We start from the raw sequence: 24,767 nt of genomic DNA on the forward strand, positions 1-24,767 counted from the left end.
TTCTATGCCTCTGATTCTATTTCGTTCGTTAGTTCATTTTGTTCATTACATTCCACTTAAAAGTAAGATCATATGGTATTTGTCTTTCACCCACTGGCTTATTTCACTTAACATAATTCTCCAGTTCCATCCATGCTGTCACAAAAGGTAAGAAATTTTCCTTTCTTTTTTTTTAATTGCTACGTAATATTCCATTGTGTAAAGGTACCACAGTTTTTTGATCACTCATCTACTGATGGGCACTTAGGCCGTTTCTAGAATTTGGCTATTGAAAATAGTACTGCTGTGAACGTAGGGGTGCATAGGTTCTTTAGAATTGGTGTTTTGGGTATATTCCCAGCAGTGGAATTGCTGGGTCAAAAGTCAGTTCTATTTTTCATTTTTTGAAGAGATTCCATACTGTTTTCCACAGCGGCTGCAACAGTGTGCACTCCCACCAACAGTGCACTAGGGTTCCCTTTTCACCAGCACTTGTTTGTTGATTTATTAACGATAGCCAGTCTGACAGATGTGAGGTAATATCTCATTGTGGTTTTAATTTGCATCTCTGACGGATAGTGATGTTGGGCATTTTTTCAGATGTCTATAGGCCATCTATATGTCCTCCTTGGAGAAGTGTCTTAATCAGGTCCTAAGGATGTGCTTATTGATTTTAGAGAGAGGGGAAGGGACAGGGGTCAGGGAAAGAAACATTGGTTGCGTCTTGTACACGCCGGGACTGGGAATCGAACCTGCAACCTAGCTATGTGCCCTGAATGGGGATAGAAATCATGGCCTTTCAGTTTACGGGACTTCACTCAACCAATTGCACCACACTGGCCAAGGCGAAAAGTCTATACTTCTGTTGGAACTTTTGGTTGAGTACACCAACAAGTTAATGGCTGTACATTTTAATTACTTCATAGATTTTATAGGGAGGAAGGATCATCAAGGTGATGAAATTATGTTGATTTGTGACTCCTTATATTTTGCCACTATAAAAGCCTCTTTTTTTATTTTTCATTACAGAAGTATTATACATTTGCTGTTTAAAAAAAGAAAATTAAACATATAGAGAAGTTTAAATCATTCTACCGTCCATCCTCACCCTGTTAAGAGTTTATCTGTTCCTCCTAGGATCTTCCTAAATGCATATATAAACAGACATGGACAGGTATATTAATCTGTGCATACACCAGCATATATTATTTCTTTTAATAAAAAAGTGAGTCCTGTTATTCATATTTTACAATTTGTATTTTCACTCAATATTTTACCTTTTGCTAAGCATTCTCCTGCTGATGGTTAGAGTACCTCCAGTTTTTAACTATTACATTATTGCTGCAAGAAACCCTTCCACGTAGATTCCTTTTTTTTTTTTTTTTTAATTTATTTTTAGAGAGGGGGGAAGAAGAGAGAAAGGGAAAGATACATCTATTGGTTGCCTCTTGCATGCCCCCCACCAGGGACCCGGCCCACAACCCACGCATATGCCCTGACCAGGAATTGAACTAGGGGCCTTTTGGTTCGCAGGCTAGAGCCCAAACCACTAAGCCACAGTCGCCAGGGGTCCACATAGATTCTCGTGCAGTATGAGTATCTTTGAAGGACAGATTTCTAAAAGTGGAATTACATGGTCAAAATACATACCTTTTTTTTTAGTTTTTGTAAGTAATGTCAAATTGCGTTCCAAAAAGATGGCATAATTTGCCTTCCTACATCAGTTTGCCAGTGCCAGATATCATCAATCTCTGAATTGTTACCAGTTTAAAGAATTTTTAAGATAATTTATATTTCATTAAAATAACTATGTTATACAAAAGGCATGCATTTAGTAGTACAGTGTTAAACGATGATAAAAGTACTGCTAATAAAAGTCTCCCTTGCAGCAGTGCTTTTCCCACTTCAGTTCTCTTGAGACAACTATTATACTTTCAATTCTTCTAGCTTTTTTATCTAGTGTCTATCTCCATTATTCTAAATATTAGGTTTATATTACTCAGTGTATGAATTTTCGATCTCTGGCTTCCTTTGTGATGGATGAAGAGTTAGTTACCATAAATGCCAAAATGTTAGGTGATGTCCCCCCACCTACAGTCCTTTCAACACCTTATATCAAAGCCTTAGTTGCCTAACGTGACCTTTTCCGTTTTGTGAAGAGCAAAGTGTTCAAAAGGCATATTACCTAAAGCAGTTGTATTTGATACTTCGTCTCCAAGCTTGCAGAAACTAGCTAACACAACCATAATTAAGAAAAAAGAGAGAAAAACAGTTAAAATTTAACCCATATTTAAGATTATTCCTTTGACTCATATTGCCAGTGTTCATTTTAGCTATATGACCTTGGGCAAGTTGCCTACCCTTTTAGAGCCTCTGCTTCCTCATCTATAAAATGGGAATAATAATACTTGTAAGGATAAAATACATCACTACACATTAAGTGCTTAGACTGTGCCTAACAGAGGTTATTATGAAATTTACAGATAAACTCCTATAGGGCAAATTCTGAGCCAAATTAGATGTAAATGAAGAAGACTTACTCTGGAAAACTGTGTAGATGATACAAAAATAAATCTAATCACAGGTGAAGTGTTTCAGAAAGTGACAAAAGGCAGTATTTCTAAGATAATATATATTTATATAATATTTAAATATGCATGTGTAGACTTCCAGGTCTGGCCTGATCCAGTTTTCCCACCCACCTTCCTATAAACCTATAAAACCAGCAAAAGGCCCATATAAATCACACAGTACCCATGCCTTCAGCGTTACTAAGAAACAGATGGTCACAACCTTCAAATTACCTAGAATTAGAGAAATAAATCGGATTCTAAGAGTTCCTTCTCCTCATTCCTGTGGATATGGAGAGTGGGAGAAGGAAGGCTTAACAGGTTCACTGAAAACAGTTGAGGGTCATGAGAGACTTAGATGAAGCACAGAATACCACTTCTAAAAGAAAATTCCAGCACTAAGCTGGAATCTGTACTGAGTACAGATTTAAAAGTTGATAGTTCTCAGCTCTAAGCACAGAGAAGAGCTTGAAAGTAAACTACCAGAATTGGTAGCTTTAAATTATAAGCACTGCTTCATAGATAAAGAGTGAAGACATGGAGACTTGGAGAAATGGCAGTGAAGAGAAAGAAAGAAGAGGGGAAAAAGTTAATAATGCTTCAGGGGAAAAAAAGACAAGAAACTTGAAAGAGAAAAGAGTGGACCACATCCATACAGAACTGCTTTAAGAAGAAAACAAGCATTTTCGGCTGATGGAGGAAAAAAGAACCTTGAATCAGAAATATAAAATTAGTATGGAGGAGAACAAAAAAACAGGAAGAAATAAAGGTAAAGTGGATCAAACTCAGAAAAAAGAAGGATAAAACAAAATCATCAGGAATGAAGACTAAGTTACAAGGTTCCCACTGAACAATATATTCAAATATGAATATAATAAATATTGAAGAAAAGCAGGAAAGCAATCCAGAAAATGAGATTTCTTTTTTTAACTTGGATCCAAAAAGTCTAATGTGTACAATTATTGTCCTTCAAGAAAAAAAATATATAACATTTGACACTATCACCCAAGAAAACCTTGGAAATAAAAGATTTAAATCTGTACATCAAAAGCGTAAATCAGAATCTAGGATATGTCTTAATAAATATTTAAAAATACAAATTCCCAAGGACTCCAGGCAAAAAGATGAAGTGACTTAAAAGGGCAATTGGACTACTACCAGATTTCTCAAAAGCAATATACAGAGCAAGACAACAGTAGAGCAGCATGAGGAAAGAAAATGCTAACAAATGATTTTATATTCAGTCAGCTGTCCTTTCAAGTGTCAAGACTGTAGGGAAACAATCTTGAACATGCCAAGAACTCAGAAAATATTGTACTCACTAGGCCTTCATGAGGAAATGCAAGAGCTGAGCTTCATCAGGGAGAGATGTTTGGGAAATGTTCTGCAAAAAGACTGTGATGGTGAATATTTTATCTTTTTTCCCCCAAAATAAGTGGGGAATCATATGGCATCATGCTGTTTCTATAGCTGGACAACTTGGATCTTACTCATCAGCCTGCTGAACTGTTCCTTTTTCAGAAACAGATACCATCCAAAAACATTTTTTGATATCCTTGTTTTTAACTGTTGCAGCTTGTTGAATCAAAGCAGCGGAATTTTATACAAGTTCAGCGTCGTTTCTTTCAAGCATTAACTTATCTTTCTGGATTTGAGATACTGAACAAGCAACATGTGACCTCACGTGAACTCTGCAGACATATTTTTTTCTTTTGCCCAAGAAATTTCAAATTTCAACATGAGAACCGTTCTCCTGAATATCCACATTGATGGGGAAGTGACCGTACACATACCTCAGCTTGTAACTGTAGCCCAGTGTAACACCCTGAATTACGTTCTGTACATGGCTGCAGGTAGTGCCAAAGGTAGAGAGTTCCTTTCTATTTCTCCACCATTTGTCAACCCCTAGCCTCTTTTTCTTTCAAAGGAAACTAAGTTCTACATCAGTGTGATTGAAGTCACTCCGCAGGGTGCCTCTTGGGCCCTTCACAATAACTGCATCATTTTCTAGAATGTTGACAGACTGCTCAGAATGGTCTTCATTCTCACAGTAGATGCAGCAAAAAAAAAAGTTTTATTTATCTTTTTGAACTAAGATTAAAATCAAGAGTAGGAACATAAGTAGAATAGTGCCTAATTGTTACATGTCCTGAAAAAGAATGCAGCTAAAAATTAGCTGAGGGGAAAGGGAAGGAAAAGGAAAAACTAGAATAAGATTAATGAGTATAGTTCAGCTTTTAGGAATGATTCAGAGGTATCATCTGAAACTAAAAGACAAAAGTTTAGGTAACAAAAAGATAACCTGGTGTACTGTAAAAGATACAGGCATACTTCATTTTATTGCGCTTTGCTTAATTATGCTTTGTTAAAGGTTTGTAGCAACCCTGCTCTGAGCGAGCTTATTAGCACCATTTTATCAACAGCATTTGCCCATTTCGTGTCTCTGTCTCATTTTGGTAATTCTCTTAATATTTCAAGCTTTTTTATTATTATATTTGTTGTGTTGATCGATGATCGGTTATCTAACATTACTGTTGTAATTGTTTTTGGAGTACCAGGAACTATGCCCATACAAGACAGCAAACCTAATTGAAGTCAATGCCTGGCTTCAAAGGACAGGCTGACTCTTGTTAGGGGCTAATGCAGCTGGTGACTTTAGGAGCCAATGCTCATTTACCATTTCCTAAGTCATAGGTCTCTTAGAATTATGCTAAATCTATTCGACCTGTACTCTATAAACATAACAACAAAGCCTGGATGACACCATATATGTTAACAACATGGCTTACTGAATATTTTAAACCAACTGTTGAGATGTACTGCTCAGAAGAATAAGAAAAAAGATTCCTTTCAAAATGTTACTGCTTGTTGACAATTGCAATTGGTCGCCCAAGAGCTCTGATGGAGAAATACAACAAGGGGAATGTTTTCATGCCTGCTAACACACCATCCGTTCTGTAGTCTGTGGATCAAGGAGTAATTGACTTTCAAGTCTTATTATTTAAAAATACATTTCATAAAGCACTAGGTGCCATAGGTTGTGATTCCTCTGATAGATTTGGGCAATGTAAATTGAAAACCCAATTGGAAGAATTCACCATTCTAGATCTAATATAAACGTGTGTTTCATGGGGAGAGGTAAAAAAAAAAAAAATTAACGGGAGTTTAGAAGACGTTAAATTCAATTCAAATGGATGACTTTGATGGGTTCAAGATTTCAGTAGAGGATATTGTGGAAATAACAAGAGAAGTAGAATTAGAAGTGGAGCCTAAAGATGTGGCTGAATTGCTGCAATGAAACCTGAGAGGATGAGGAGTTGCTCCAGAGAAACTGGTTTCTTGAGAGGGAATCCATTCCTGGCAAAGATTCTGTGAAGAATTTTGAAGGAGGATATATGGAGGGCCCATACACATATGAAAAAGATGCTCAACATCACTATCCATCAGAAAAATCAAATTAAAACCACAATGAGATATCACCTCATGCCTGTCAGAATTACTATCATTAATAAATCAACAACAAGGGCTGGCGAGGATGCAGAGAAAAGGGAACCCTAGTGCACTATTGGTGGGAGTGCAGACTGGTGCAGCCACTATGGAAAAACAGTATGGAAACTCCTCAAAGAATGGAACTGCCTTTTGACCCAGCAATTCCACTGTTGGGAATATACCCTAAGAATTCTGAAACACCAATTCAAAATAATATATGCAACCCTATGTTCATAGCAACACTTCACAATTGCCAAGATTTGGAAGCAGCTTAAGTGCTCATCAGAGGATGAGTAGATCAAAAAACTGGTACATTTACACAGTGAAATACTATGTAGCAGAAAGAAGGAATTCCTACCTTTTGTGACAGCATGGATGAAACTGCAGATTATTATACTAAGTGAAATAAGCCAGTTGGTAAAAGACAAATACCATGTGATCTCACTTATAAGAGGAATCTAATGAATAAAATAAACTAATGAGCAAAATAGAACCAGAGACATGGAAATGTGGAACAGACGGACAGCGGGGAGAGAAGAGGGGGATAATGGTGGAAAGGGGAAAGGACTAGTCAAAGAACATGTATGAATGACCCATGGACTTGGTGTGGGGATTGACTGTGGGAGCAGGTGGTGGGCTGGACAGAGGAGAGCAAAAGGGGAAAAAGTGGGACAGCTATAATAGGATAATAACAATAATTTTTAAAGAGTGTTGAAATGACAACAAAGGATTTAGAATATTGCGTAAACTTAGTTATTAAAGCAGCAGTAAGGTTTGAGGGCTGACTCCAATTTTCAGAGACGTTCTATGGGTAAATGCTATCAGATAGCATCGCATACTACAGAGAATGTTCATTAAAGGAAGTCAGTGGATGTAGCAGACTTCATCATTGTCTTATTTTAAGAAACTGCTACAGCCTCCACAGCCTTCAGCAACCACCACCCTGATATCTTAGCAGCCATCAATATTAAGACAGGACCTTCCACCTGCAAAAAGATTATGACTAGCTGAAGGCTCAGATGATGGTTAGCATTGTTTAACAATAAAGTACCTTTAATTAAGGTATGTACATTGTGTTTTAGACATAATGTTGCACACTTAATACGCCAAAGTATAGTGTAAACAAAACTTAATGTACTGGGAAACCAAAAAGTTTATGTGACTCACTTCATTGCAATATTTGTGTTATTGTGATGGTCTGGAATCAAACCACAGTATCTCCAAAGTATGCCTGTATCAATTCAAAGAGAAGCACTAGGGAAAAATACATACCTTCCAAATACTGAAAGAAATTTTTTAAATGCAAAGTTGTTTTTTGTTTTTGTTTTTGTTTTTCATAAAGTGGGGGAAAAGTCACATGATAAATACTGTATAATGCATATAGTAATTATAACTAATATGACAGAATTGAAATCAGACATACTGGTCACGTCAATGAGGATTGTCTCACCAATTAAAAGAAAAAACTTTCAGGTTGGCTCAAAAATCAAAACCCAACTTTATTACATATAAAAGGCCCTTAAAACTAAAAATAAAAGGACGGATAAATTTATACCAGGCAAGTAGAAATAATAAAAAAAACAGTGGTAACACTGATAACCAAAGTAGAAAACCAGAAAGCATTGAACAAGACAAAGGAGGACAGTTCACAACAAAGCTGACAATTATAAATATATACCAAATGAATCAGCAGCCATCTTGTATAAAGCAGAAACTGTGAGAAATGCAAGTAGTAAAAGGAATCACTAAAAAGTAGGAAACTTTCACAGTGCAAGGTAGGTGTAGTGGACAAAAAATTAGGATACAAGATCTAAACAATATAATAAGGCAGATCTTCAAGTATATCCACCACTATAATAATAAAGAATATTCTCTTTCAAACACAAGTATTCTCAAAAATTGTTCATATATTAGGAAAACATCAGTAGGTCCCATACACAAAACAAAAAGCAAAAGGACACTTCCACCTTGAAGTTTCAAGACCTCCTATTATAACTTAGAAACCCTTGTACTTGAATGACATGTTTTGTTCAACATTGTTTAGTTGTAACATTGATGAGGAAAAAAACTGATTCCCTGCTAAATTTGCACATTCACGCTAGATGAATTGGCATGCCTAAATAGTTACAGTGGGAGTAGGAGTGAGTGGTTGTGCCCTGTGACAGAAGGGTGTCCTGTCGTGGCTTGGTTCCTGGCTTGGTTCCCACCTTGTGCACTGCAGCTGCTGGGATGGACTCCAGACACCCTCCACCTAGAACTAGAATAAGTGGGTCGGAAATTAATCTTTCATTAATATATGTATAGCTCACATTTATTTTAGTGTTTAATATTTAAAGTGTTTGGGTCTTTATTTAGAAGTTTGGTGATGTTTTTGTGACCAGAAATAAGCCACAGGAATTTAAATCTTGTTTATATCAATTAGCCTATGGTAAAACTAGTTTTGTTATACATAGTTTCACTTTAAGTCCCAGGTTCCAAAAACCTATCAGCAACGATAAGTGAGCACGTACTATATCAGAATGTTCATAGCAACTTTTTCATTGTAGTCAGATCCAAGTGGAGTGGATAAACAAATATCTTGATGAAGTACAATATAATACAGCAGTAAAAACTGATAAATCATTTATACATGCAATAACATGGCTACATCTCAAAAACACTATTGAGTAAAATAGATACAAAAATGCTAATACAATTTTCTCTCATATATGTGAAATCTTAAATATGTACAAAATTAACCAATGGTGCTAGAACTCTTCTAGGGAGAGGAAAGGGATAGCCTGGGGAAGATCATGAGGTAGCTTTCTTAGAGTGACAGGAAAGTTCTGTATCTTGATAATGTATTAAAAATTCTGCCTCAATTTAAAAAAAGAACAAATTACGATGACAGCTGCCTCAGGATGCCAAATGGGGCTTGAAAACACAGGGCCTGCTGGTGTTGAGTGCTTTTTGTTCACAAAATAAAATAAAATATAAGTAAAAAGCAAAAGCAATTCTTGGGTAAAAGGGAAATGCAAACAAATTGCAGAGTTTCTAAAAAATGATAATGAAATACTACATATCAGCACTTTTGGAATACATTAAAAGCAGTGAGCAGAGGAAAATTTATAGTCTTAAACATCTGTTTAATTTTAAACAAAGTTTAACTGAGTAAGTTATAAAGATCTTACTGGCTTTATTCAGCAACTAATAAATTGCTCAGCATCCAGTCTTTCAGAAAAGAGCTCCAAAGATAGATGTTAATAGACCAAACTGAGCCAGGAACAAGGAAGTTAAACTGGGCATTTGCTGATTGGTTAAAGTAAGTATTCCTTCCCTTAATAGAGCAAAGGGAAATCTTAGAGCTGGGTCAGGTAACTTGTGCTGAGCAGATAAGTGATAGGTTGACCTTGGTCTGCCTTTTGTAAGAGACTTGAGCATAGAAACTTAAGTTACTAAGTTTGTGTTTGCTGATGTGTGACTTATCATGAGCAACTCCATCTTGAACCTAATCTGGTTACTTAGCATAATAAAATTAAAAGGAAATAATAAAATTAATGAGTTAAAGAACAGAAAAGCTATATATTAAAATGATGATTCAGTCCTTTGGGGAAAATTTCACAAATGAGCTAGTTTAATCAAGGGAGAAGAGAGCACGAATATACAAAATAAGTGGCAAGGGGAAAATAACTGGATACAGAGGAAATTGAAAAAATCATATGCAGCTATTTTGCACACCTCTGAATAAATTTGAGCACACGACTTGCCTAGATGTTTATTTTTATTTATAGAGAAAGAGAGAGAAACATCTATTTGTTTGTTGTTCCACTTATTTATGTATTCATTGGTTGCTGCTTGTATGTGCCTTGACCAGGAATCAAACCCCAACCTTGGGGTATCTGAAGGATGTTCTAACCAACTGAGCTATCCAGCCAGGACTAGATCTTTAATCCTAATATCATTCCCCACTAAAAGAAACCAAGGCTCTTGGGAGAAATGACTGATTCTAGGGCCAGAACAGAAAAATGAGTATAAGCCTGGACCACATTTTATATTAGAAAGTAAGAAATTGCTTTAAAAAATAATAATAGAGACATGTCACAATGACACAAGAGTCAGCTTGATGGGGCTCCCACTGACCAAATTTCGGACAATTTGAGCCCTGAAATAATTCAAGGCAATAATGAATTATAGACACTGAAAAGTAGGAATCAGTAAATTAGCACCCACATAGAAAAAAGAAGAATCTTTCTTACAGAAGATTGCCAACTGATGAATATGGAAAGAATTCTGGGTTTGGAAAATCATAGTGAAAGATTGGGCAAGAATCATCATTGCAAAAACTTGGGTGGAATTTTCGATGAGCTAAATATTTGCATAGTCTTTAAATGTCTCCCCATATATTCCTTATTAGAAGAAGGAAAATAAAAAGGAGAACCAGACCACACCTACACCAAGTCTTTAAACTTAACGTCACCAATAAGATGCAGATGAACATCATGTAATCTGGTTTTGTTACCTGAGAAAGAGCATCAGTTGCATAGTATTTCATCTGGGGATGTGCAACCTGAATCTAATCATGTGAAAACCTCAAATGAACACAGAATGAAATTTTTATTTTAGGACTGGGGAGGAAATCTGTGTGGCAGTATTACAAATAATTTGTGTAAGGTATTAACAAATATGGTTTCTTACCTACTCAGGTAGTCTATTTTTTTACGAGTGAGGTTTGGTTTGTGTCTTTTAAGAAATTTGTCCATTTCATCTAAGTTATCAAATTTATTAGCATAAGTTTGTTACTAATATTCTTACCATCTTTTTAATATATGTAGAACCTAGTGATGTCACCACTGATTCATGATAATGGAAAGTTTGTCTCTCTTAATCTCTGACTCAAGGTTTATCATTCTACTGCTCATCTCAAAGATCCAGCTTTTGCTTTCATTTATGCCATTGATTTTTCGCTTGGAGCTTTGAGTATAAATTTTCTGATAAGATTTTTTTTCCTGTAGAAGTTTAAAGACGTTACTTTTATTAATCTTGCCCTTGAGAAGTCCACTGATTTCCCAGTTCCCTTCTCTTTATACGTGGCATAGTGTTTTTCTTGAAGCTTTTTAGTATCTTTACTGTCACAGTTCTGTAATTTTTATCATGATGCACCATGGTATAGATTTTAAATCATTAAGCTGGGCTTCCATAGTCTCAATATGGAAACTGTCTTCATCCTGGATTTTTTGTTTTTTCTTCCTTTATGTAACTTACCCCCATCTGCTTGTCTTTCTTCAGTATCTCTATTCTTTGGATTTTGGGTCTTTTCGATTTAATTCTGTCTTTTAATTATATGGCTTTTTTGTCTCATGGATACACAAATACACTTGCTTTTTTTTAAAGGATTTCCTTGATTTTACTATTCATTTGTTGAATTTATTATTTTGCCTCTCCTATTTTTAAATTGCAGGGTCTAATTTGTTCACTGATGGTATCCTATTCTTATATCTCTGAAGAATTGATTTCATTTTTTTAAGTATATTTTATTGATTATGTTGTTACAGATGTTCCTATTTTTTCCCCTTTGCTCCCCTCTGCTCAGTAGCCCCCTTCCCTCTAGGAGTCCCACCCCCCTTAGTTCATGTCTGTGGCTCATGAATATAAGTTCTTTGGTTTCACTCTTTCCTATATTATTCTTAACATCCCCCTGTTTACTTTGTACCAACCGATTATGCTTCTTAGTCCCTGCACCATTCCCTATTTCTCCCCCTCCCCCATCCCAGCTGATAACCCTCCAAATGAGCCCCATACCTATGATTCTGTTCCTATTCTGGTTTGCTTGGTTGGATTTTGTTTTTATTTTTTAGATTCAGTTGTTGGTAGTTGTGAGTTTGCTGTTATTTTAGTGTTCATAGTTTTGATCTTCTTTTTCTTAAGTAAGTCCCTTTGACATTTCATATAATAATGGCTTGGTGATGATGAACTCCTTTAGCTTCACCTTGTCTGGGAAGCACTTCATCTGCCCTTCCATTCCAAATGATAGCTTTGTTGGATAGAGTAATGCTGGTTGCAGGTCGCCTTTCAACACATTGAATACTGTTTGCCAGTCCCTTCCTGCCTGCAAAGTGTCCTCTGAGAAATAAGTTGATAGTCCTATGGGCACCCCCCTATAGGCAACTCTCCGCCTCTCTCTTGCTGCTCCCAGGACTCTGTCTTTATCTTTCACCATTGGCATCTCAGTCATGATGCATCCTGGCGTGGTCCCCTCTGGGTCCAGCTCACCCGGGACCCTCCGTGCTTCCCGAACCTGTATGTCCATCTCCTTCACAAAATTTGGGAAGTTTTTCTCATTTTTTTCAATTCTTCCTCACTCTGCACTGGTTGACTGTTATTTTCTTCCTTATGTTCCAAATCATTGATTTGAACCCCAGTTTCCTTCCCTTCACCATTGGTTTTGTGTGGATTTTCCTTCGTTTCACTGAGCATATCCTTCACTTCTTCCCTTATGTCAGGAGGGATGCCTGGGGAGCGTTCCCAGTTCCTCACCGGACCTCGCAGCTCACGGTCCCAGCACTGGGGAAAATCGGGCCTCATTGCTTCTGACTGCAGACCAGTGGGAATTGGGGTGGAGACAGAAACTGCAGGTCTCAGCAGAACCCACTTGTTTAAAGGGCCCCCACAGTCTAAGAACATCTACAGACCACCCACTCTGGGAACGACGGCCAAGTCAGCAGCTAGAAAGGCACCAGTCCCATACAGAAGTGGGAGAGGTGCCTGGAAAAGGGGCGAATGCTGGGCAAGCAGCATTGTTCCCTCTCAGACCCCTCCCCCATATACAGTGCCACAACGTGGTGAAACAGGTCACCCTGTACTGACAAATCCCTAAGGGTCTGCCCCTTACAGCATAACAGGAGCAACAGCTCTACCTAATACACCGAGGCAGACAAACACAGGAGCCTGTCAGAATGAGGAGACAGAGAAGTATGGCCCATAAGGGGGAACGGATCAAGGTTCTAGTGGGAGAACTAAGCAACAAGGAGATAGCCAACCTAATGGATGAAGAGGTAGACAACCTAACAGATGCAGAATTCAAAACACTGGTGATAAAGATGCTCACAGGCTTGACAGATATACTTGAGTATGGCAAACGCATAAGAGAAGAAGTGAAGGATATGCTCAGTGAAACGAAGGAAAATCCACACAAAACCAATGGTGAAGGGAAGGAAACTGGGGTTCAAATCAATGATTTGGAACATAAGGAAGAAATAAACAGTCAACCAGTGCAGAATGAGGAAGCAAGAATTGAAAAAAATGACGGCAAACTCGCAACTGTCAACATCTGAATCTAAAACATAAAATCCAGCTAGGCAAACCAGAATAGGAATAGAATCATAGGTACAGGAATCATTTGGAGGGTTATCAGCTGGGAGGGGGGCGGGGGAGAAATGGGGATATGGTGCAGGGATTAAGAAGCATAATCGATTGGTACAAAATAGACAGGGGGACGTTAAGAGTAATATAGGACTGATTCGATTCCCAGTCAGGGCACATGACTAGGTTGGGGGCGCAAGTGAGAGACAACCACACAGTGATGTTTCTCTCCCTCTCTTTCTACTTCCCCTTCTCTCTAAAAATAAAATTAATTAATTAATTAACTAATTAATTTTAATAACTATTTAGGAGAAAAAATAATATAGAAAAGGATGAAGCCAAAGAATTTATATGCACGACCAATGGACATGAACTAAGAAGGGTGGGATTGCTGGAGGGAAGGGAGGCACTGGGCAGAGGGGAACAAAGGGGAAATAAATTGGAACTACTGTAACAACATAATAAAATATAGTTTTAAAAAATTAATTACTAAAATGCTAAAGCACACCAGAAAATACATTATGTTTTTGCCAATCTGACAAAACAAAATAGGTATGATTTTTATTGGCTTGTCAAAAAAACGTAATTACCCTTTTTTGCTCCGAAATGACTTTTTAAAAAATCGAGTGCACTTGTATATATAAGGATTTCTGGCACCAGGAATTAACCCATCAGATGCAACCTTATTATTACAACATGATCAATAAGATGCAATTCTGTTTTATCACCTGCATATTTATGGTTCAAGTTAGGGCATTCACACTGGACAGATATTATTGTGTTGGCTGTTGTCAATTTTTTGTTGAACAATCTAAGGGAAAAGAAGTCAGTGCCCCTGATGAAACCGGTATTGCATGTTTTAAAACTTATTGTGGCATACCAGTTGAAAATTGCTGCTCTAGACATTTGCAGTTTTAGAGATGAAAGTCAAATTAAGAAATCATCTGTTAAATGTATTTCAGCACAGTTTTTTTAATCATCTGATCTAATCTCTTTTATAGAGAACTGACACACCTAGTTTATGGCAAAACTTGAATTACAGGATGATCTTATGACTCAGTCAATATTCTTGCCATCATTATTGTTATTCTTGTTAGCTAACATTGTAGCTTATAAATTTATGCCTCAGAGAAGTAGAGGACTCCATTTTGACGTACACATTTAATAGCTTTTCATTATAAAATAAAATTACCATTTCTCAGGGTTAGGTTTTCATTTTTCAAGCTGACTTACCAAAATTTGAACTAAGGTTTTTTAGGGGGTATATATATGAGGGCTGTGTCATGTATTATTAATTTCTTCTACTTTTAAGATTGAACATTCTTCACGATCCGAAAGGAAAAGAAGAGACTCATTCGGGATGTTTGACGGTTATGATAGCTGCAGTGAGGACACAAGTAGCAGCTCCAGCTCTGAGGAGAGTGAAGAAGAAGTTGCTCCTTTACCTTCTAATCTCCCAATTATCAAAAACAATGGACAAGTCTACACATACCCAGATGGCAAATCTGGCATGGGTGAGTATAAATAGCTCAGCCTTCAGGTGAACAGCCTTCACCTGTTTACAACTTTATGTTTAAGGGTATGTTTTGATTCCATTTCTTTTGTCATTTCCCTTCCTTAGCATTTTTATTTTATTTTTTTTATCCTCAATAGAGGACACTTTTGTAGTGCACTTTGAAAAAGCTTATAGTTCTAGAGTAGCTCACTGGGTTTGTGTTTAATTTTGCCTACCCACCACTTTCTGGTGGAAAGGAAATAAAGTGAAAACAGAAGGCTGTTCAGAAACTTAATGTGGACTTAAATTTTGTAATTAGATAATAAAACCTTAGGTAATTGACTCTGACCAGTGTGGTTCAGTGGATTGGACATCAGCGTGCAAACCAAAAGGTTGCTGGTTTGATACCTGGTCAGGGCACATGCCTGGGTTGAGGGTCAGGTCCCTGGTTCAGGGAGTGTCAGAGGCAACCAATTGATGTTTCTCTCACACATCAGTATTTTTCTCCCTCCCTCTCTTTCTCCCTTTCTCTCTCTCTAAAAATAAATAAGTAAAGTCTCTAAAAAAACCCTGTGTAATTGAAAGTGTGTAGGATAATAGACTTAATAGATTTTCTTGAAAGAGACCTTCCCTCTGTAGCAATTCCTTATAAGTTTTCTGTTTTAACACTTCTAGTGATCAGATATCTCTAATTAGAAGAATATTCTTTATATTGGACCAAAACTATCCTTGCTTTAACTTTTGGCTTTTGATCTTAATGATGCTTTTAAAAGATACACAGAATAATTCTAATTTTTGTTATGATGATAGTCTTCTGTGTCTCTAGGCCACACTGAGTAATCCTAGTTGCTTCATTCATTTCTTATAATAACACAGTGATTTAATTCATCGATGTCCTCTTCACTTTCTTCTGCGGATACTTCAGATTATGTTGTAATAGGGTGACAACTTGTTCGGATTTGCCTGAGACTGAAAGGCCCATGTCCTGGAAAATACCTTAGGCAAATGGCTGGTCCTGCTGTGAGAAGGGCAGGGCAGCAGGTGGTTCCATCTTTTATCTCCCTTTTTTCAGGATGTTGTGTTTCCATTCATGCCACCAAAATTGCTTTTAACTTTTTTGAAACTAAAACTGAATTTTCAAATAACTAAAAACTCTTTGATTTTTACCATATGAACTAATAAACCAATTAAACCAGTCTTGTGTTTTACAGTTATTTTTTTGTTTTTTTTGGTTTTTTTTTTAACCAAGGTGTAAGGCTTTATAAAAAGCTCTGCAGTGAACCTTTTACTTACTAAATTCGGCTGTCTTAAAAATGTTTTATTCCTATTTCCGTCATACACTGTTGAGTGCTATATCATGTAATCTTCCAGTTTTATGTCACTTGCAGATTTGATGATAATGCCTGGTAGCTCCTATTCTAATTTTTTTATATTGAGCAGCACAGGACGTTGTACAAAATCCTCCAGACCATATCAAAAAATTTCACTTCCTTTATCAGAACCACTGGGTGTGGTCATCCAACCAGTTAACACCTAGTGAAGCATCTCTCACTTAAGCTTAAATCTTTCAGTTCTTAATGACAAAGCTACATGACAGATTTTATCAAATGTGTTAACTCCTATTAACGTATATCTTGCCATAGTTTGGTACAACATTCCGATCAATCTCGTAATCTTATCACAAAAGGATATGAGATTTATCAAAGCTTTATGTGTGCCAGACTTTAAGTACTAGAGATACAGAAATGAGCAAAGTAAAGTCCTTGCCCCAGTGGAGGTTACTTCCTAGTCCTGGGAATTCTAATTTGACATGTATAATTAATTCTTGGCAAAGATACACTACCCCTTGAGATCACAATTCTTTTTACGTAGGTGATCACTAACCTTTATGATAATCTGTTCTACAATTTTTACAGCAGAAAATCATTGATTTTTTTTTTTTTTTCTCTCCCCTTAGACATCATTTGTTCATCTCTCATCTTCTGGAACCTTATCTTTTTTCCATAATTTTCATAGACTTATAAATACTGATTAAACTACAAGTCCCTCAAGTTTATCGGGGTTTTTTTTCAATTTTACTTCTGTTTATATTTTTTCTCCAGTTTTATTGAGGAATGAATGACTAATATAATTGTATATATTTAAAGGGTACAGTGTGATGATATATGTATATTGTGTAATGATTACCAAAGTCAAGATTATTAACGCATCTATTACCTCATGTAGTTGACTCTGTGTGTATGGTGTGAACACTTAAATTCTACTCTCAGCAACTTTCAAGTATGTAATTCTGTGTTACCAACAATAGTTACCCTGCTGTAAATTAGATCCTCACAGTTTATTCTTCTTATAACTAAAATTTTTGTCCCTTTGACCTACTTCTCTCTATTTCCCCCTCTCTAATCTTTGGCAGCCACCATTCTATGGAGTAGAGTTTTTTTTGTTTGTTTGTTTTTAAGATTCCACATATAAATGATACCACGCAGTATTTGTCTTTATCTGACTTACTTAGCATGAGGCCCTCCAGTTTCATCCATGTTGTCAGAAGGACAGGATTGTCTTCTTTTCTTTTTTTTTTTATGACTGAATATTTCATTAAATGAATAATACTTCTTTGATATAGATGATATATATGTATATCATATTTTCTTCATTCATTTGTCAAAGGACGTTTAGAGTGTTTCCATATCTTAGCTATTGTGAATAATGCTGCAATGAACATTGGAAGGCAGATACCTCTTTGAGATACTAATTTACATTCAACTAATTTTTGACAAGGGTACCAAAAACACACAATGGGGAAAGGGTAGTCTCTTTAATAAATGGTGTTGCCAAAATTGGATATCCACAGGCAAAAGAATGAAACTGGACCCCTCTCTTATACCTCTCACAAAAACTAACTTGAAATGGATTAAAGATTTAAATGTAAGACATGAAACCATGAAACTTCTAGAAGAAAACAGAGAAAAAGCTTTTGATATTGGTCTTAGCAATGATTTCTCAGATAAGACACCAAAAGCACGAGCAAAAGCTTAAAAGACAGTGGGACTACATCAAACAAAAGAGATTTTGTACAGCAAAGAAACCAATAAATTAAAAAGGCAATGGGAGAAAGTGAGATAACTGTGTACCTGATAAAGAGTTAATATCCAAAATCTATAAAGAACTTGTGTAACTCAGTAGCAGAAAAGCAAATAACCTGACTTAAACATGGGCAACACACCTGAATAGACATTTTCCCAAAGAAGACACACAAATGGCGGCTAGGTACATGAGAAGGTGCTCAACATCACTAATCACCAGGAAGTACAGCTCAAAACAAAAGTGAGGTAACACCTCACACCTGTCGGGGGACTTATTAAAAATGACTACAAGAGGTAACAGGTGTTGACAAGGATCTAGAGAACAGGAAACCCTGGTGCACTGTTGGTGGGAGTGTAAATTGGTGCAGCCTCTATGGAAAACAGCATGGCTATTCCTCAAAAAATGAAAAATACAACTACCGTATAATTAAGCAGTCCCACTCCTGGGTATATATCTGTTTGTCTTTTTTTGAACTTCAGTTCTTGCGACCCTTGTTCTGCAATATTTTAAAGATTTATGCAACACTTTGCATTGATCCTCAGTTGTGTTATACTTTTCATCTTTTGTTTATAATCCTTTCAAACAGCTCATAGTGTATGTGAACATTCCTGGTACCTCGTGAGCACTAAGGAAATGTTAGTTGAATCTGACTTAAATATTTGTGTCTTGACCCTTTTTTAAGCCTGACAAAGCTTCTGGAACTCCTAACCAAGGCATCTTAACTAATCTTCTCTAACTTTCGTATAGGGTTTTCTACCATTTGTATGACAGATAGAAGAAATTTTGTTAGAAGGAAAAATTTTTAATTAAAACTTTTAGATAGTTGGGGAAGTTATTAAACTGTTAGGGTTAAAATTCGTTTTACTATGTGATCATGACACCAGTATTTTTATTTTGTTAATTAGCTACCTGCGAAATGTGTGGGATGGTTGGTGTGCGAGATGCTTTTTACTCTAAAACAAAGCGTTTCTGTAGCGTGTCGTGTTCAAGAAGTTATTCGTCAAATTCCAAGAAGGCAAGCATTTTGGCCAGACTTCAGGTAACGGTACAGAAACCTTCTTATTCTTTATGTCTGTTATTCTGTGGCTTTCACTGTTTTTTCTGTCATTTGATTGTGATTCACTGCACTCCACCTCTGCCCCATTAGTCAGTTACCATTTTACACTCCACATTTTCCAGATATAAGTGAGCTCCAGTGTTTGTTCAGTCTATAAAATTGACTGCTATGATAAATAGACAAGGCATAATATCCAGAATAAAGTGAATTGTGTAAGTGCATTAAGAATAACCTTTTTCTGAATAATTAGAAATACAATACACTTTTATATACAGAAATTGAAGCCATTTTTTCCCCTCGTTTTCTTTTGAGTTAATAACAAGGTAGATTTTTCAGCATTTGTGGGGATATGATTTACCCTTTGGTTTTATTTTCCTATCATCTTTGCTTTGTACTTTTGATAACAACCCATTTGATACCTTGACCAAATGTATTTATTCGGTTAATCCAACTAACATTTTTGAAAATACAGAAGGAAAATCGTCTTTCTCTACACGTACATCAGTACCTACAAAATGACTGGAGAATTGACCATTTGTCTAAGTTGTTTCTGTTTTAGCATATAAACTTTTTAACGTCATTACGTATCTGATTCTTGTAATTTATTTTACTTTGATGATCACATTTTTTTTATTCTCCTTTAACATTCTTATTGTGATCCTTACATAGCACTGAAAGGGTTATTTAAATCCCCCAAATTAAGGAAATACATCACTTAGATGTATTTCTATATTTCAGAAAGACAGTGCCTAAAGTTCCTGAGCATTGGTCTGTACCCAAATGGATGGCAGTTTGTCACTGAATTTGGCCCATGATCATTTTGTCATTGATCTTTTGCGTTAGCACTAAAGGTATAAACCTCAGTCACTTGCTCTTTAAACGTTAAATTATCTTTTCTCACCATATAAAATAGCAATGCTTGGCAACCTGCATGAGTGAATAACCACTGGTTTTATCTAGTAAAAAAAAGAATCAAGTATTCATCACAGCCTATATTTTAACATCTTATGGGATGTAATTTTTTATTAACATATTAATTTGCATATTGCTGTTTTTGTCTATGCCAGCTCTGCTACCAATATTAGATATCTACATTGTGGCAGAACTCCAGAAAACATTTCTCATGTTAAAATTCCTTGTATGTTCCCTCTGCTTTAATAATTTTCTAAACCCTCAATGTTTACTTAAGCAGAATGAGTAGTAGTGTGCAATCAAGTTAGTTTTTGGTGTTGGTGGGGGTGGTGAAAAGAATCCTATTTACTTAACTCTTCTTGTTTTAGGGTAAGCCTCCAACAAAGAAAGCAAAAGTTCTTCAGAAACAACCTTTAGTTGCTAAACTAGCTGCATATGCTCAGTATCAAGCTACCTTGCAAAATCAAGCAAAGACTAAAGCAGGTAAAATTGGTGAATGTAATAGAGGTGAAATATTTGATACTGGTTCATCTGTTTTAATGACATTTTAATTTTGAATTCTGGTTAACTAAGCTTATTGCTAGTCCCCACACTAGACTTCCTGATGATGGTTTTTATTTCAGAAATTATTCTAGAGGAGGATATTTGCATTCACAAGGTCCAGTGTTTGTGACAGTCTCCTTTATATTAATGTTTTTTCAATCTGGTTTAGTATTTATTTATGTACTGATTGTGCTTTGAATGGTAGGGAGCATTGTGGGGATAATTGGCAAAGAAATAGGACATTTAGCAGGCTTCAAAGGGAATGATGAGAAGAGAGTTGTAAGAGAAAAAGGACCATTTCTCTTAGGAGATTCTTAACAGAAGTGCAAAGGCAGGGAGGTAAGTAGGAGGTAAGATAATGAAAATCCCTAGTGTGAGGTGGTAGATATTGAATAGACTTCTTGCTAAGGTTCACAGTAAAAGCTGCATGGGAATAAAAACAAAAGCAGCATGGCCACATTCGTTGTCCTGAACACATCTGTTCTCAGCTTCTCGTGACTGGAGATCTCTTCACTTCACTTTTGAGAAACATATGTTGTAAATAAAAGACTTAAACTGCTATTTGTTCGCCAATATGATTTATGCCAAAGTTCATGTTTATTTAGAGTTCTTTTAACCTTTTACAGAAAAAGAAACTAAACGTGATAAATTAACTGTATATCATTTTACATTTTAAAATAATAGCCTTTTTGGGAACTGTAATATATCTAAATTTATTTTATTTCAACAGTAGTCTCCATGGAAGGTTTCAGCTGGGGTAACTACATCAATAGCAATAGCTTTATAGCAGCTCCAGTTACCTGCTTTAAACATGTGAGTACGGAATTTCTCACCTCATATTGAAATGCTTATTCGTTGCTTAAATCTGAAGGTACAATAACACCTAAGCATTTTGTCCTTAAATCTTTATTTTATACCTTGTAATGGAAATTTTTTTTATTATACTTATCAATAGCTAAAAGTAAATTCTGTAAGTTTTATAAGTAAAGTTTTGTATAAAGAAATTATAATCTGAATTTTTTTTTTTTTCTTTAAGGTTTTATTTGTTTTCAGAGGGGGAGGGAAGGAGAAAGAGGAGAGAAACATTGATTGATTGGCCTCTCGCAGGCCCCCAGCTGGGGTCCTGGCCCACAACCCAGACACATGCCCTGACTGGAATTGAACCAGCGACCTTTTGGTTCGGAGGCCCACACTCAATCCACTGAAATTATCTTAAACAAGGAAAACTACTAGTCTTGTCGAATTTTCACATTAAGTTGCTGGCTTTGTAATCAAAAATAGTTGTACATTGGAAATGTCATATAGTTCAACCTAACAGAAACCATCTATCATGTATGTAAACCTAAATCTGTGATTTGACCTGTTGATTCAGAAAGGAAAGGATCTTTCTTCCAGATTTATTTTTGTCTCCAAATGTAAAATCAGAAAATCAAAGAAAGAACTATTAGTAATATAGTATTGTGGGCTGAAATATATGATAAATACACAAAACCCTTTGCAAGAATTTTTTTTCTTTTTTTTAGCAATTAGATTGTTACAGATCATCGGAAATAATTCAGAATCATGTTTAAAATGTATTTGATGATAAATTCTTTCCTTTTGATTCTGTTCCTTTTTATTTGGTTATCTGTGATAAATTATATGCAATGCTTTTTTAACCTGACTACAAGTTTAATTTCCATTTAAATGTTCTGTCTGCTACTGACCATGTATAAGAAGAAAAGAGAATTCAGAAAATTAACGAAATTTTGTTTATACTTAACATTAAGTTAGGCTCTACTTTTAAATAACAGCATGGAAACAGAACTGAGTTTGAATTTTTGCTATGGAAATCCAAATGATTTTTTATTCATTCATGGCCAGTACAGGATTTTGATCAAGGCCAAGCATATTAATTTAGTGGTAGAAATATAAATTACAGTTTGTTCATTCATTTGCTAGTTTTCTTTCTTGAAAGTACAGGTGGTAAACCCTTATTCCTGATGGCATGCTGACTGTCTGAGCCAGCTTAAGTGAAATCTTTGATATAGTGTACTTTATCTCAATGTAAAATAGGTGATCTATTTTACTGTAATGTTGATAGTGGTGTCACGTTTATGCAATACATTAAATGCATGGCAACAGCAGTTTAAAAAGAACTACTAAGCAAATCTTTAACTGTCCTCTCTTGGGATAGTTCTTTCTGGTATAAGAAGCTCAGAATTAGATTAAGTTCCCAATTATACTAAGTCTTTCATCCTAGATTCCTGGAACATTTGTCTGCTGTCTCCTGAATAGCTTTTATTTCTTTACTATCTTTATTTTAATATTGCTTTTATGTTTTAATTTAATAAGCCATGTCAAGCTATTTTATTTAAGTAGTCAAAATATTTTTTTAAATAACATTTCAAAGTCCCAATAGCATGTTTTATTTCATATCTTTGAATAGGAAGACTATTAAAATTATTTTCAGGAAAATGTTATAATAATGAAATTGATGGATTTTGTTCTTGACTTTGCTGTTTTAAGATTGAAGTATTCTATCATATAGAATAGAGCATGTAGCCTTAGTCATATTATTAATAATGAATAATGTGGAGTCTCCTCTTTTGCTTACAGAGGTGAGGCATCTGTCACCCAGTGTCTTTTTGTTCCACTCATCTTTCTTTACTGCCTTGTCCTTATCAAATAGGAAAAATCTTAAGTTGGTAATTTCTTAGTGTGATTTAATACAAATGAGTTTGCTTTATTGCCTTAACCAGCATCTTTCATCTGAAGCTCACATTTGGTTTAGGACATCACTCCTTGTGCTGCACTTGATTTTGTTATGTAGAGTTAACTCTTCATGCTTCCCCCCCAAGACTGTTTTCTAGTTCTTCAAGGAGAGTTAGTTAGTAGCTTTGGCTTTAGAAAGCCTGTTGTCAGGAGCAGCTGGGAACACAAGATCCAGTCTTCTAGTCTTTTAGGACCTGACATGTGCCATAACACTGGTTCATCAGTAGGGCCCGCTTCCTCCAGACTCTACATGTGCCTTGTCTTCAACTTGAACACAGGTTGGGAGCCTTTCCCTGCTCCTGTGGAATTCTTTATTCAAACATAATTTTTAAAAACACTTGTGTGTAACATGGAAGCAGAGTTGTTCTGATTGAACTAGCCATTCAGGGTGAGGGTAGTATCAGAGCCTTAAGAGTAGAATTCTTTCCATGGTCTCTTCTGACAATGAATTTTCTGCCAAGTATATTATAGGACTATATTCTCTTTGGTAATTGCTATAATTATGCAAAGTGGTTTATAATCACAACAGTGTTTGATGTTTTTTTTATAATTTAGCAATGGAAATCAAGCCCAGTTGTTATTAAATCTATGCACTTAGAAATCTGTATGTTATGATTGCCAGATATCTGATATATCTTTTATTTTCTCTAGGTGGTAGTTTTCAGACGGTTTTTTTTTTTTAAAGCATCAGAATTCCCCTTTTCCCTAATAAGCATAAATACAATAAGAGGAAGATGCTCTGATTGATCTGGAAGAGGTGGGATGGTACTCCCATACCCTTGGCTCCCCCTTCTTGGCAGTCTGAGATGTTGGAAACCACTGAGTTAAATAATAGCTCTTTTTAATTAATCCTAAGTCATATGGTCACAAAGCTGTAAGTCATCTTAAAAAACATCTAGTTCATTTGACCCATCTCTTATTATAAATGAAGAAACTTGCTACTTTGCTTAGTAGCTGGATTGTAATTTTCAGTTTTGGGCTTTAACCTGCATTTCATAATGCAAAAATTTATTTGTTTATTTTTTAACATCGAATTGAATTAAGCCTGTATAGGAAAAACACTCCTGCGCTGCTTCTTTACTCGCACAGTAGTACCACACAATAGTCCTAACGCTGGGCTGAGGGTTTTCCACACATTAAGCAACCCTCTGACACCAGCTAGATATCCTATAATTTAATTCCATTCTGACACTACCTCCCTGGAGTGAGCATCAGATTCCACAACGTAAAGGCTCAGTCCCACAAGACTGCCCCCACGTCAGACACCAATCCAGAGTCCCAGGTTATCACCTGTATTTCTGACAGACCAAGTATAAATTGGAGTTCCCATGACCCCGTGGGTTCAATAATTTGCGAAGATGGTTCACAGAACTCGGAGAAACACGTTTACTGGTTTATTATTAAGAATATAACAAAGGATACAAATGAAGAGATCCATAGGGCATGGTACGTGAAAGGGGCAGAACTTTCACAACGTCTCCAGGCAGGCCGCTCTCCCTGCACCTCCACTGCTTCACCAGCCCTGTGCTTCGGGATTATTATGGAG

General features: G+C 36.0%; 1 protein-coding gene and 1 pseudogene across 4 annotated transcripts in view; one reads left to right on the forward strand and one right to left on the reverse strand.

Annotated features, from left to right (window-relative positions):
* Positions 1-24,767, forward strand: part of MBTD1 (mbt domain containing 1) — a 61,255-nt gene that overhangs the window by 6,491 nt on the left and 29,997 nt on the right. For 2 of the 4 annotated variants that reach the window (XM_090257688.1, XM_090257687.1), the window contains exons 4-7: positions 14,689-14,890; positions 18,861-19,000; positions 20,293-20,407; positions 21,198-21,280. In XM_090257688.1, coding sequence (XP_090113814.1) covers positions 14,737-14,890; positions 18,861-19,000; positions 20,293-20,407; positions 21,198-21,280 — 492 coding nt within the window. In that variant the 5' untranslated portion in view covers positions 14,689-14,736. Of the gene's footprint in view, positions 1-14,688; positions 14,891-18,860; positions 19,001-20,292; positions 20,408-21,197; positions 21,281-24,767 lie in introns of those variants that run through there. The other 2 variants (XM_090257689.1, XM_090257690.1) reach the window with 2 other exon arrangements.
* Positions 4,025-4,607, reverse strand: LOC149998233 (large ribosomal subunit protein uL6 pseudogene; annotated as a pseudogene).

Source organism: Furipterus horrens, unplaced genomic scaffold, assembly GCF_987537825.1.
Source record: "Furipterus horrens unplaced genomic scaffold, mFurHor1.1.pri manual_scaffold_11, whole genome shotgun sequence".
Classification (NCBI taxonomy): domain Eukaryota; kingdom Metazoa; phylum Chordata; class Mammalia; order Chiroptera; family Furipteridae; genus Furipterus; species Furipterus horrens.